The 14,850-nt window shown below is 43.0% G+C and overlaps 1 protein-coding gene and 1 long non-coding RNA gene across 3 annotated transcripts in view; one reads left to right on the top strand and one right to left on the bottom strand.

The window, feature by feature from the left end:
• Positions 1-4,543: 4,543 nt before the first annotated feature.
• LOC111849607 (uncharacterized) lies at positions 4,544-9,319 on the bottom strand. 2 transcript variants are annotated; one of them, XR_011989490.1, is made up of 3 exons: positions 8,724-9,319; positions 8,193-8,500; positions 4,544-7,322 (listed from the first exon to the last, which is right to left on the bottom strand). It is a non-coding gene; the product is annotated as an uncharacterized lncRNA (long non-coding RNA). The 2 variants fall into 2 exon arrangements; XR_011989491.1 differs by having other exon boundaries at positions 8,948-9,318.
• Positions 8,350-14,850, top strand: part of mcu (mitochondrial calcium uniporter) — a 53,684-nt gene continuing 47,183 nt past the window's right edge. Inside the window, exon 1 of the mRNA XM_072709678.1 lies at positions 8,350-8,479. Within this exon, the coding sequence (XP_072565779.1) occupies positions 8,363-8,479 (117 nt within the window). The 5' untranslated portion in view covers positions 8,350-8,362. The remainder of the gene's footprint in view (positions 8,480-14,850) is intronic.

Below are 14,850 nucleotides of genomic sequence, written 5' to 3'. Positions count from 1 at the left end.
CATCATGTCCTCATCCCTCTGGAATTCTGGGTTCAAGTTCCTGTTAGATGCATGAAGATTTTTTTGTTGTTAGATTTTTTTTCCTACAACCCACTTCACCAATATGCGTAACACATTGTTTTAGGTGAAATGATGTCTCTAAATTGTCAGATTGAGATGGACTGACATCCCACCAGGTTGTGTCCTGCCTCATACTCCGTGCTTCTTAGGATGAGCTCCTTGAGCTCTGTCTAGTGTGTTCCAAATATTACCTCCTTGTCCTCCAGTTTGGTACTTAGTAGTGACACCCATTCCGCATTGGTCGTGGTCCCAAAAAGCAAGAATATTGATATCCCATGCATTGCTGAGATTCCATGCTTTTTCCGCTGTAAGCCTTTTCACCACAAGTCAGGGTGTGTGGCTTAAGAGAAGCGACATTCTTGCTACATCCCAGCACTGCGGCATCAAATATACTGTGGCACCTCTCAAAAACGCTGTCACAGCGTCAGCATTTGAGTTATGTTGGTCTCTCTTCCCTGCTAAACTCCCACCCAAAGCTTGCATAGACTGAGACAGTCACTGAAGGGAACCCCAATGCATGGACACTCCTGTACTCTGGAGCAATGTTTACTAGACTGTGATTTAAATGCCAGAATGCAAACATTCTGTGTTCTGAGATTCAGGAGTCCGAATCGGTCAACACGACTTCTCAGTAGTGCTGTCAGTATTCGCTGACACAGTGTATATGTCTTCCTGTAATGTGCGACAAGCCAGGGAGCCAGGTGCCTACATCAGACTGTTCCCTCTACTAATTTTAGACCTTTAGGGCTTGATCATTTGCCCAGCCGTGTTCAACCACTTGACTGTTAATATCTCCAAAAATGTTATACTCTTTAGCTTAAGGGTCTTTAGCGTGAGAGATTTCAACTGTAAATGAATACAGCTAAACGGCCAAGTTGAGGTGAAAGCAGTTTTATTTATATGGACAATTTTATTTACATGTTGTTGTGCACTGGAAAATAAACCCCTCTATCTATTAAACCTAGTGACTTGCCTAGCAACCACCAAAGCTACTGGAGTTTCAGTGAAGTATATTACGAACAACGAACGCTCCATTGTGACAGTCTGAAAGACGTGACGAAAGACAAGTTGAGCCCTCAGATACCCCCACCCCCACCATGGTTCTGTGCTGTAACTTACATAAGCCTGGCTTGCCCTTGATCCACCTTAAAAGGGAACTAGCAGCCTTCAAAGCTAGATAGAGTGTGTGTAGGTAACAAGGAAACAGTCCTATAAGAATTGCAGGGCTTGCTGGAGCTTCTGTGTGTGTGTGTGTGTCCAGGTATACCTTACCTTCTGGGGACCAAATGTCCCCACAACGTGATGAATACCCATTTTTTTTTTTACCTTATGGGGACCAGTTTCCATGGTTATGGTTAGGGCTGGGTAGGGCTTAAGGCTGTCATAGTTAGCATTAGCATTATTCCCATAGAAATGAATGAGCGGTCCCCAAAAAGATATGATTACACGACTGTGTGTGAGATATCATGTAATTTTTGTGTGCACATGTGTCTGTGCTGGTGCAAACATTACATGCCCTATTGAGTGTGTGTGCCTTTATCCAGGTGCTAACAGGGCAGCAACACACATGGCCCACGTCTCCTCCATTAGGTCCCAGGGAAGTGCATAGGATGGGGTGTTTTCATATACTGGTGTCAAGCCCCCACAGAATATATAATTTATGTTCATTCTCTTCCTCTGTCTCATTCCCAGGTAGAGAATCCAACTCTGACAGCTGGTAGATGGGCGTGAAAGGACATGACCCTGAGCTGTCAGGCATCTGAATGCCACAGTTGTTGGTGGCCCAGCTGCCTGCTCTCTCCATGATATGGACCTTGGAGAGATAGTGGTGAAGCTTCCTTCTCAATCAGTCTCCATATGCATGCGTTGTATGTAATGTCACTGTGGGTCAATGGTATTTTTCACAGGTTATAAATGTTAGTGTGTTGCGTGTGCATGTATATATGTGTGTGTGTTTATATTACATTGTGGGGACCCACCAAGATCTGTGAATGAAATCAAATAAGTAAAAATCCCAAAAGTCTCATATTTAGTTTGGTTACTTATGGTTAAGGTTAGGGCTGGGTAGGGGTTAAGGTCGTCATGTTGTGATTAGAGTTTTCCCCATAGAAATGAATGGAGAGTCCCCACGAAGATATATTTGCAAACCTGTGTGTGTGTGAGTGTGTGTGTGTGTGTGTGTGTATGCTTGCGTGTGCATACAAATGCTGCATGTTATCAGTGGGGGTGGTATTCTTACTGCTCACACAGATAAGTAGGCTGCTCACAGCGGAGGACAGGATATCCGTAATTGCCATGCAGAATATTTCCATTTCATTCAGTTTTTTTTCTTGAATTCCTCTGATCACCCAGTAACAACATCGCAGGTTCCAGTTTATGCACATTTTTCACAAAAGAAAAAACACAGTTGGCTTTTTGATCTGTACAAACTGCGGCCTCCCCTTGTGTCTTGGGGTCCTGTAACTAACAGGCTGTTATGCTCCTGCTGAGACCCACATGTGGTCTTCACATCAGCCTGGCTTTCGGTTTAAGGGAGATAGGCAGGAGGAGCATCAATGAGTCAGCAACAGGTGCCTGTCAAACAGAGCACAGTAACTGGAGATGGTCTATTTCGAGAAGGCATGAGGCCTGGATGACCACACACACATGTGCATCACGTGCATGTTTTAGACTGAAGGTCAATTAAGCAGGGATTTAAAAACAAGAATTTTTCACAGTAGTATAATAGACTATGCACTGGGATTTGCTATGGGGAGTACAGTGATGATAGTTAATTTTTCTAGCGTGTGTGCACAAGTGTGCATTTCATTAGAGTCAATTTATTTGACTATGGATGTTTATTCTATGTGTATGGAGCATAGGATGTGAAATGTGAGATAATTATCCTATTCAGCTGCTGAAGGTAGCGTTTCCCTGAATTTAGTCGATTAATTAAAGTCATGGTTTAGCTTGAATGACACAAATGGCCTTTTTGGGTGTGAACATCTGTGTGATGTCACCTTCCAGTCAGAGGCTGATATTCACCTGCAAAAATAAGGTGATAAGACTTGCTCATGGGAGAAGCAGACAGAGAAGACCTTGGAATACCCCAGTCTGCTCATTAGCATTTATATTGCATCACCCACACAGTGCAGTCAGCTACACCTGGGTTAGGATGGGGGTGGGTGAGGGAGGGGGGGGCCTGGAGCAGTAAACAGTGAACTATAACATACCCCTAAGATCAAAATTAATTTAAGACCTATTTTGTGCTGTACTGATGATTAATAGCAATTTTAGTAACCCCTATTGAGAGACCTGAGGCAGCAATGCAGTGTATCGAAAAAGTGGGGCTTACTGAGCTACGTCTGCAGAAGGAGGCAGAGAGAAAGGTGGTGCTTACATCGTTTTCCTCATACGGCAGACATTTGGCTGGGCTTGTCTTGGTGAAGAGGCTTTCTATGGCCAGAGTTAATGACTTTCCCTTAGATTACAGTTGTTTGGTGTTGAATGATTCACTTGACTTACATCTCTGGCAAGTAAGAGCATTGGGTAAGGTGTATCTGGCTGAGAATGACCCACATTTTCACTGCTGAGACATTCCAGAGCCCATTCGCTTCTGTGGGCTCCCTACTGAGGAACGCATGCTGAACATTACATTAATATGATCATCAAGTTTCATGAAAACTACACATACTGTATGAAGGGCCATTATATCAGGATTCAGTAATGTGGTAAATATTCAGCTTTGCTCATTTGTGTATTTTTCCCTCAGGCAGCTAGATAAGTTGTTGGGTGATGGATGGATGGATTTTTTTCTATTCATGTTAAATATGAGTCCACTATCCAAGTTTAGTCTTAGAGTCTAAGGCAGGGGTCTCCAACTCCGGTCCTGGAGAGTTACTATCCAGTAGGTTTTCTATCCTACCTGGCATCTGATGAGCCACACCTGTTCTCAGGTAAAATTCATCAGAAGCTCTCCAGGACCAGCCCGTGTCTAGGGGAAAAGAGACACCAAAATATAGTCTCTCTTGTTTGCCATGGTATTCAAATCAACTCAGATTAACATTATTGTCTCATACCTTAAGGGGGAGGTGACTTAATTCCTGCTCTGATATGTGTATAGAATTTGTGTTAGCTTCTTACGGATACACCCCCCCCCCCCCCATTCCTAAAATGTGTGGTTTACTTGACTTGGTGTCCATAAAAGACCTTGTGTACGTGGCCTGTGATGGACTGGAAATTTGTCACAAATGTTTCATGGGATAAGCTATCTGAAACCCTGCACGGTATGTCTGTTTCTGGAAGTTGTGAATTGTCATGTAATTTTCAGGTCTTCTAAAGTTGTTATGGTTGACAGTCAAACCTGATTTTAGTCATTCACAAACAAAACACAGCTCTGGAAGAAATTAAGCGAGCACTCTATATTATTGTTCAAAATTAATCAGCATTTTTAATTCCTAGTTAAATCCTGGTTCTGTTGGCAGAAGGCTACATGGGAGGTTGCTTCCGGGCTCAGAACTTCTAAGACAGCAGTAGACAAGAACACGGTGATATAGGAGACACTGGGAACAAGAAAAACCAGCCAGGTAGAGGGCGGAAGCGACTTTCTAATGGCAAAAATGACTGTTAATTTATGTAACAGTGCCTTGTGAATTGGAGGATGACTCCAAGTGACCTTCAAAAAGAATGGGAAACATTAAGTGGTGTGAAGTGCACTGCTAGGATAAGTTTGTAACAGGCCCCTTGAAGCAGGACTGAAGTCCCATAAAGCAAGGAAGAAGCCCTTCATTAATAAGAAACAGAGAAGAACCAGGCTGCAGTTTGAAGCATACCCGTAAACTGAGAAATGAAAAAAAAAAATGCCGGGGTCTCATTTTTTTTTCCTAAATACCACAATGGGAAGAGACCCTGTTAATCCGTATGGAGAAAAAAAATGGACATTTCTAAGGTCTAGAGCTCCAAGGAAAGAGAGACACACTCTCCCCAAATGGAAAAGGCTTAGATACTGTATCAGTGAATTTCACTGTCAGCAGTGACCTTGCCGACACCTCTACTGAAAACAAGGTATAAAATTGTTCAGGAAGTCACAGAGAACTGAACAACAGTGCTTATAGTGCAAACACCTGCAGTTAGGTGAAGTGATGACTCTAAATGACCCATAGTGTGAGACACTGCGGTGTCTCCAGCATTGTTCCCTGTGCTGTTTGGGACAAGCTCCAAGCTCATCACAACCCTGTACTAGATAAGTGGTTATATGAAATAAGAATCTAGATTTTCTTCAGGACCAGTTTATCTACGTCCCATTGAGACTGAGACATTAGCCCATGGTTCTTTGTGGCACTGATCTACAGCTATAGGAAACAGTTTCACTCACTGCGGCTAGCCAGTAATTGCGATGGAGCTAGTTCCTAAGTGTCTGGGCTTGAATACTCTTTCACTTGGGTGTATTAGGTGTTGCATAACTCTGTTCACTAAAGAAAGGACATGTAACATTTTTGCATAATTTACTTTTTCAAGTTCCTTTTTAGCTCTTCGGTTTTGCCTAAAGTTCTGATAACGTAAAGTGTCAAGTATATATGCAAACATGAAAAATCTGACTTGGCAAATGCCGTTTTACATGGTGCTTTATATACGTTAATTACTTCAGTACACTCAATAAACAATTGAATGTGATCTAAATTTGCGCACACAAAGAGGTTTAAGGTTCTGTGATCATATATACATAGGGTTGTGCAAAATATCTATTATGAACTGAAAAATACTAATTTCAGACGTACTGAGAAAATTCCGCGTAATTACTTGTTCAACAATGAGTTACAGGCACAGGAAAAACATGTATATCAATGGAAAATGTTTGAGTTATAATCAGTGATTTTCTTATTTTGTGGACTTGGTTGACATCCAGCGTTCTTCCACAGAGACAGGACACACATATCATGCAAGAACTGAGTGAAAAGTATGAGCTCTGCATAGGAAGTGGGTGCATCTAGATAGAGTTCAACTGGCACAGTCGAGAGAAGGTAACAGGTGTGAAAGCAGTGGACTCTGGCCTTTTAGAGATAGTGGTTTTGTTACCTGGGTGCAATGACACAATTGTAAAATCAGGACTCCACCCTGTACAAATGAACTGATTAGTTTCCTACCCAGGAAAAGTCAAGCAATTTGCATCCCTGTCCTGATTTACAGAAATTGAGATATTCAGGCGTTTTGTTTATACAAACAATATGTGTTTTTTATCTATGAGTATGAAGTGAAATGTACATATATTGCTAGGCAGATTATTTTGCTGGAGAGATTGAATCATATCAGTTTTAATGACTGAGACCGTTAAATGAACTTGTGACAAAAATGTGTGTGTCATGTTTCTATAGAGCAGAGTTGTATTTTGGGAAATTCAGCTAAACTACCAATCACTTAGCTAAATATCGAATGATATTAGAGCATTCCATATGCAGTTGTCCAAAAGGGACACTGCAGTGTTTCAAAAATACACTGAATGCAGAACATGAAAAAGGCTGCGTAAAAGTGCACAGTATACACAGTTTTAGTGTTTTAGTCTAAATTTGCTAAGAACATGCCACCCAGATTATAGACATGACACCACTTATACATCCCTGTACCACTTACATATCACTGCCGTGCGTTTTCAAGGTGCGAACAGCACACGGCAGCATCTGTGTATTTGTGTGCAGAAGGCTGTCTCCTTGGTGACAGCAAAACTCTCATATCTTAAGGTGCCATGGGACCCCACACAGTCTTATCAGTAACAACAAACATCAGCCACGCCAGGGACCCAGCCATGTTTAGATCGAATGCTCAAGACAATTCAAACAAGGGTTAAAAGCAACGGAGTACCACTGACCATCAACACCAAACACTTTTAAAGTGGGTCCATGGAGTCAAAGGCATACAAGCTTTTGTTTGAAATTCTCTGTTTATCAATTGCTTTTCATAAATAATAATAATAATTATAATAAAATGCTAGACTTATATGGCGTCTTTCAAAACCCAAAGATGCTTATCATACAGCCTATTATCTAAAGATAACAGGTATTTGTGCCCAGGGTTCAGGAAATACTTTACTGTCCTGCTGAAATGTACAAATAAAGACTGTGGACAAATAACATATTTTGAGTTTGACCCCATCCAAGGCACAAATTTTGATATTTGAGAAGTGCAGGTATCACCTAAGTCAAGGAAGTGAATTAAATCCATCTGCTGACCCAGTTTTCATATGAAATGAAGACGAATCCTCCATTTAACGTTGCTGTAATACGGGAAGCCTGGGGGAAAGAGCAAAGGGTGTTGAATGAACAGGAACCTGAAGCAGGTTCCTCACACACTTGTATTCACTCACATCTGATGTATTTCACTTCTGCATTTTACTTAACATTTCAGTTCATCATTAAATAGATATAAATAGAAACTGCAGGGACAGCAAAAACAACCAGTAAAACAGATGCTCTACACTTTCTAACATTATTCATAACCAGAAACCACTCTGCATCTGTGCCTGTGATGACCTCTTTACGATTTTTGGCCAAGCTGCCTCCCAGAGTTACAAACAAAACACAATTTCTCAGTTTGAATATCATCTGAACCTCATGCTGGTGGACTGTGGAGGTGAACTCAGTATTCACAGCTGGAGGACAACACTACTAACTGAACCAACCCACTAGGTTTTTCCGTGCGTTTTCATTGTCACTCTGGTGTTTCACACTCGCCATGCGGGTGTGGTCCGTATGGTATGCCCCAAAGGCGTGTCTCCTCGCCGAGCTTCCTGCATTTTTGAAAGGGCGTCCGACGTGCGTAAGAGTTTACCTTGGCTGTTCTGATTGGCGTTCTTCTGAACTGTATTTAATGAACGACTGAATATGTCACAGCTCTCCTAATTGGACGGTAAGTACAGAGAAACGCCTAGTATGTAACTGCGCATCCAATCAGAAAACGTCTTTCTAAGCTTCCTTGAATTTCTTCTATGGTCGTGTAAAGTACTACTATATGTGTTTTACTTTCAATAAGTAGCTAAGCGTGTTGTAGAAATCCACGCTGAATACTAAAACAGTATAGAGCGTTACCGGAAGTCGTCAAGTGGTTTTTACCGGACCATTTCATCAAGACGGGCTAGTGGTACCGAACTGGCAAAAGCTCACCTCTGTCCCGAAACCATTGGCCGGGCTTCGTTTGTGGACGGAACAAGAGCCGAGCCCAGCCCAGCAGCCCGCCTCCTCTCCTCCCCCTCCACCTCTCTCTCCCTCCCTCTCTCTCACTCACTCGGCTCGCCCGCAGCATTCGTCTTCTCGGGCAAGGTTTCACTCCAGAGATGGCCGCGAAAGTGTGCAGAACGGTCCTTGTGTTGTCCCGTAGCGGCGGAGCGGCGGCAGCCGGCTTCCCCGCACTGGGTGTCTCTCCACATCGACAGAGCTCCCACATAGCACCGGTGAGTCTCCGAACTGGAGCGCTAAGAAGGACAGGAAGGGAAGGAGGCAGTGTACAGAAAAGGGAGGGGACGAAGGATACGAGGGGCGTTAGGTTAGTGGGTACTGGAGGAGGATGATACGTTTGCCAGCGGGTGACTTGTCGATATACAGCCGCTTCGCTTTTAGCCGAGTTTCACAGGAGGCTGGAAGTTGCCATTGTAAATCTGGGCGCCCTGTCGCTTTGCACTGCACTCTAGTACTTGCATTTAATCAGTAAAGTCACGGCGTCCGCAGTCACACGCAGGCTCGCATTGCAGCGTTGGGAAATCCGCGTAAAACACAGCGCGGCCCGGCAGCCGCTGTCCCGTCTCCGTATAGAGCCATTCTGGGCTTTCAGTCTCAAAGCTGTCCAGCACCGTTGCATGTTGCAGATGGCATTCACGGCATGTGTGTCACGGATTTTTTAAAAAAAAAATCTTAATCTTCACCTTGAATGCAACAGTGCCCTGGCAACTTTAACGTAGAGCGGTTAAATAGAAACCATTAAGCACTTCCTGTAGTTTATGGCAAATCGGACGTGTTAAAGGGCGGCAGGCGGAGGTTAATCGGCTGCATCTGTCCGATTAACGCAATATCGATGCACAATGAGTGCAGTGGCTGTAATGTTTATCCCCGTTGATTTTTTTTTTCTTTTTTGGGAAGCTTATACGACCAAGTTGGCCGTAACGCCCCCCTCCCTTCCAGCTTGCCGGGCTCCCGAGTGGCGCTCTGCCTCTGCAATGTGTGCGCGCGTGTGTGTGTGTGACAGTGCGGCAGTAACTCCACTGTGCACGCGTGTGTGCAAACCTCACACAAGCAGACACGCGTTTCAGCGATTAACGACCCACGGTCGAGCGATCCAGAAGACGCATAGATCTCACTTAATTTCTACATTTTCAATGCAGTAGATTCAGCGTGTCTCCCCTTTTTAGTGGGTCTGTTCAAGGTTTTCCTGCACAATTTCTGTAGCCTGAAAGGAACTCTGTGTTTACTCTCTGCCTCAGGCATCCAGTCATGACTCCAGTTAACACAGTTTACAATTCATAATTGGTTGCAGTGTTGTGCCATTACACCAGAGCAGTAACTGCATCCCCTTTATGTTTTGGGACCTTCTGTAACTCTTAGACCCTTTAGTAAATTCCAGATATTTTATTTTTTGGTCAGAGAGGGTGTATTAGGGAATGAAAAATCAAAATGAATGGTGTTTATAGGCTGTAAGGGTTTTTTAGTACCTTGCCTGTAATTGAATGTGGTCCATACTGCGGGATGACAGCCTGTGGGAAGCAGATTGATTCTAAGTGATGGGTGAGATGGCAGACTGGGGCTTGGTGGGAATTTATAATAAGGTTCCAGATGGGAACGATGGAATATAATGTTTTGGCAATGAACCCCAGCACTACCATAACTGAAGATGGCATGTGGCGAGGCTTCGGTGTACATGCAGCTCGCGGTCCGTTATGGGGCTCAACCGGTTGCAGCTCCCCCCAAACGCCAGCTGCTGCTGGGGTGCCGTGCTCAGGTGGAGCCCCTAGAGCCTCTCATCGCCTGATCTGTGTGGTGCTTTAGAAGATCGTCTGTCCAATGAGACCACCGGCCACGTATCGTCTGTCTTTGGGGCCATTGTGTCAACGATGTAAAACGAGTAAGAAAGCTGTAGATTGAATCCATCAGATTGTTTGGCGCTTTGGGTTTAAGCTCATTTTAAATAGTTTAAATAGTTTATTCTTGCCTTCAGTTGTTTTTGAGCACTCCCTGTTCTTGTTGTTTAATTTGGGGTGCCATCACTTGAGATAATTGGAACAGCCATGGGGCTGAAGTTGGGGTTGTACCTGTGTGAACCTCTAACTGTAAAATCATTACGGTAGGGTGCTGACCGTCTTCCATATCTTGAGCAAATGAAGGCACTTAAGACAATATGCTTAAAGCACCAGTCCTATGCAGATGGAGAAAAGTGCACCCAACAGTATAGCTGTGTCGACATGTAAAATGTCCCTTAAATCTGCCCAGAGCTCTCAGGGAGCCGGTTCTTGCAGCTGTTTATAGACCTTTGAATAGTAGGGATCCACCTTGTCTGTTTTCCACGTTGGCCTGGAGCTCAGCAGTTGTATTCTGTCACTTGGGCAAGTGTTTGCAAGTGGAGTTTTCAAAGCACATGTCCACATTACATGACAGGCATGAGAGACTAGTTTGTCATTCACTGAAACCCCATTCATGGAGCTGTAATACCCCAGGAGCTGTTTAACCCTCTTGTGAGATGATAGTGTTTTATGCTAATACATTAATGGGCTGAAGGAGAATATGTAGAGTAAATACCAGGGTTGTGCTTCTGGAAATGGGAATCTGTGACATCTCTGATTGTAATTGATGTTTTGTTTTTTTTTTTTACTTTCTGCCCATGGCTGTATGCCATGCTTCTCTTCAGCTTTGACTGGTACAGTTTAGGGGATTCATGCTTATAATTATGGCAGAAAAGTGTAATGATATCATAATTCCCAGTGGGTTCTGTTCACCCTGCCTCATACAGTTTCTGAAGGTTCTTGAGTGCTGTTTCCTTGATTTTGCTGACTTTACACCTGCCCTTGGCCTTTCCTTTGATTAATGTGTTGGCTTTCTATGTTACCACATGACCACCAGTAAAACACATTAGAGATTAATTAACCTCATTAGTCCCTGTCTATTAAGTCTATGTGGTGGATGAAGACCAGTGAAGTAATGTTGATTATTTGTCAGTGATAATGTTGTCTTTGAGGCTGTAGACCCTCACATTTAACTTTACAGTGGAGCGTTTTATTAATGATAGATGTGACCTTTATGGACTTGATTGTAATACTGTATTTGGTTGAACTAACCTTTGATTTTTCTATTCTAATGAATAGCTGCTTATGGCTGTGTTTGATAGATTGCTGTTGTTTCTGAAGTGGATATTTTAAGTGATTTGTGGTCCTCTGACAACCAGTTAAAGTTGTCAGATTTTCCTTTCGTGGTAAATTAATGTTTTTCTAGAGGATGTAGAATCCGCATAATTTCCATATTCTCTGTTTCTGTCGATACTTCCAAACTTTAAACTCAACTTTAAAGCCGATTTTGTGACCCCCCCCCCCCCCCCCCCCGCTCCCCCCAACACAAATTTTATTCTTGTAGGTCCTTGTTAGCTCTAGATTTACCATTTTATGTAAGGAATGGTGTTGTGAGAAAGTTTAAAAGCAAGGTCTTTGAATGGTTAAATTTAACCTGATTTTTATTGCTGCATGGAAATTAGCTTAGTATGGTATTTATTTATTATTAATCTATCCATCACTTTTCCTGATGACCAACATTTAACTGGCTTACTAATAAATGGAATATTTCAGGTACTTGGCACACCCATTATAGGGTTTATCCCAGATTAATTTCTCCAGCTTTCAGTGTTGGGTAATCATACAACTGGATGTTTCTCATGAAGCATATAGATGCTTTGGTTCATTTAGAATTTAGAAGAATTTAGAATTGTGATCAGTGGTCATTGCCAACACACCACAGCACACAGTGCGCAACAACAAAATGTGACCTCTGCATTTGACCCATATGTGACTTTCGTGACATAGCAGGGGGCAGCTAATTCAGTGCCCGGGGAGCAGTGCTTGGGGACGGTACCTTGCTCAGGGTACCTCAGTGGTGACTTGCAGGTGGGGGATTCGAACCTGCAATCTTTCAATTACAAGTGCGCTACCCTAACCATCAAGCCACCACTGCCCTTTGCTGTTCATTGTCGCAACAGCAAAATGTCTCCAATGCCTTGAGCATCTAGACATTCCGTAACAGTTCTGTCCATCCATCCAGCCATCTTTCATAATTGCTTATCCCGTACCAAGTTGTTGTGAGTCTGTAGCCTCCAGTTTCTGAATGGCTGTTCTGCCTTCTGCACAGTATGTGGAGCATTCTGTGTTTGATGGGATATTTGGACTCCACAATCTTCCAGTTAGCATCCCTGCCTCACTAGTGCACTACCTATACAATTTTAGCTGCTTGTCCTGTATTAACAGTGCTAACTTTCACTTAGGTTTTCTGGTCCTTCTAGTTCTTCCTAAGTCCTGAACAAGGCTGATTAACCCCTTTCCCTGCTAATAGTTTTATTACCAAAAAGGGTGCTTTACTATTTTGATAAAATCTGAGTGTTTTATTGTTAATCTGGCCACTTTATTTTCCTTATCTCGAATGCAAACTCAAATGCTTTTCTATTTATAACTAGCTCAATATAAATATGACAAGCCATGCAAGCGGTTATTTGTTTTTCCCTTTTTGTAGTCAAATGCAAAGTCGCATCAAAGCCTTGCATGTTGACATTTCTAACCATGTGTTGAAACAAATAATATAGTAGCTGTTTCCATTGGACTCTTCCAATGAATGCATTTATTTATTTATTTTTAAGAATGGAAATCTTGTTTCTACATTGTGTGCATGTGCCTACACTAGCATGGCATCCCTACCAGGGTGTCCCCCACCTTGTGCCCAGGGTTTCTTGCTCCTTTTGCCCCTGCTTTGGATAATCAGTTAGGGTACTTGGTTGGAAATTAGACCAGAACACCAGGTGCACATTAAAAACAACCCTTTTCAAAATTTTGTTTTGCATCATTTCATTTTATTCCCTTTTATGTTCTCATATTTATGTACTGAAACAAGGCAATAATTTGTCGCGACGGTTCCAAGTAAACACCAGCAGAGGCACATGGTTCCACGACGATTGACTCTTCCCAGGTTTGGAGCGCAGCAAGTGTTTCTGCCTCAGCTGTAGCCTTTCACAGTAAACATACAGGGGTAAACGACTATCTGATTATTGTTTTCTCCTGTTATTTTTAATATGAGCAGTATATTATCACGTTACAAACGTGGGAATGAATCCAGGCCTTACTAGTAGGACAGTCGTAGATGCCGCTTCTCTGTAGCCACAAGCATGATGACGCAGTCCGGCCATACTGTCTGGTTTGCAGAACTGGATTTCAAGTTGTGAATCATTCATTGAGGTGGTTGGAGAGGTTGGATGTAAGACCCGGAACTTCACTGTGTTTTTGAGTAAGATGAAGAGAGTAGGATGCTCTGTATCTGCAAGGTCTGCTTGCTCTTTGCCGAATTGAGGGGGAGTTATCCTTGGTTGCCTAGTGCTCTGCTCTCAGGCTTTGTGGAAAGCAGGTGTGACTGGAGGTGACTTGGTGGGTAGCACTGTTGTCACCAGGACTGTGTGTTGAGTTCTTAACGTTTTCCCTTTGTTGCAGCGTTTTCCTCCAACAGTCCAAAGACATTTGGGCAGTCAGCTTAATTGAAATTGCCCATGATATGATTGTGTGTGTATATGTGTGTGTAGGTTATATATAATATTAATTATGGGGACCAAATGTCCCCATAATGTGATAAAAACATATTATTTTGATGTTGAGGACCATTTTTTTTCAATCACCACAAGGTGAATCTCAATTCTATAAAAATCTGTGACTGCAATCAAAAAACTAAAAATTCCTAAAGTCTTGTCTTTTGATTGACAGCCTTAACCTTAAGTAACCATTGTCGGGATTAGGCTGTGTATGTCTGTTTGTGTGCCCTAAAGAGGACTGGCATCACATCCAGGGTGACCCCAGCTTTGTGCCCTATGCTGCCTGGGGTACATTCCAGGCCCCTAGTGACCCCGACCAGGATAAGCGGATGGTGCGTGACTGCAGGATATCTACCACCTACAGTATGCAGCAAGCCAACATCCTCCCAGGGAACTATCCATCAGCCCTGGTTCCCGCTGAGCCTCTCGATGGCCGTTCAGGAGGTCCTTTTATCTCAGCGTCTCCGTCGGCACTAACGACCATCGGAGGAGCGAGGGTGATTAAGCCAGAGGAGGGCTGGGGAACAGCAGAGAGAAAGATTTAATTTACAGGCCATGAAACACTCTTAAAGCGCCCTGGTTTGCAAATAAAATAATCTCTCTCCCTTAGTATCAGGAGAAAAGTTGATTAATTGAGTTGCAGGTATTTGAATAATGTACTCAGAATGTTTGTGTTAATGATAAACCATTTTGTTGATGTTGTTTCAGAGTTTAATGCTGATGTTCTCAGAGCCAAAAGGGCTTTGAATCTGAGTGACTTAGGTGAGCAATAACATGTCACTGCTGTTACACAGTTAAACAGCGCTACGTGACAGTGTGATCCGAGCATCGAGCTGCATGTTGTGCTCCTTCCTAATAACTGCCAGCTCATTGACCACAAGAAGCGTAAAGCAGATTTTACCTGACATCCTCTCCTGATAATCCTGTGAGTGGGATACTCGGGAAAGGGGTGGGGGGGGACGATTAATGCCTTATTAATGCAGAGTGGCAGCTGAACTTGAGAGCCAT

The sequence above is a fragment of the Paramormyrops kingsleyae genome, chromosome 3 (genome assembly GCF_048594095.1).
Source record: "Paramormyrops kingsleyae isolate MSU_618 chromosome 3, PKINGS_0.4, whole genome shotgun sequence".
NCBI lineage: Eukaryota > Metazoa > Chordata > Actinopteri > Osteoglossiformes > Mormyridae > Paramormyrops > Paramormyrops kingsleyae.
Note: the sequence above shows the minus strand (reverse complement) of the source record. Positions and strands in the feature narration are given on the sequence as shown.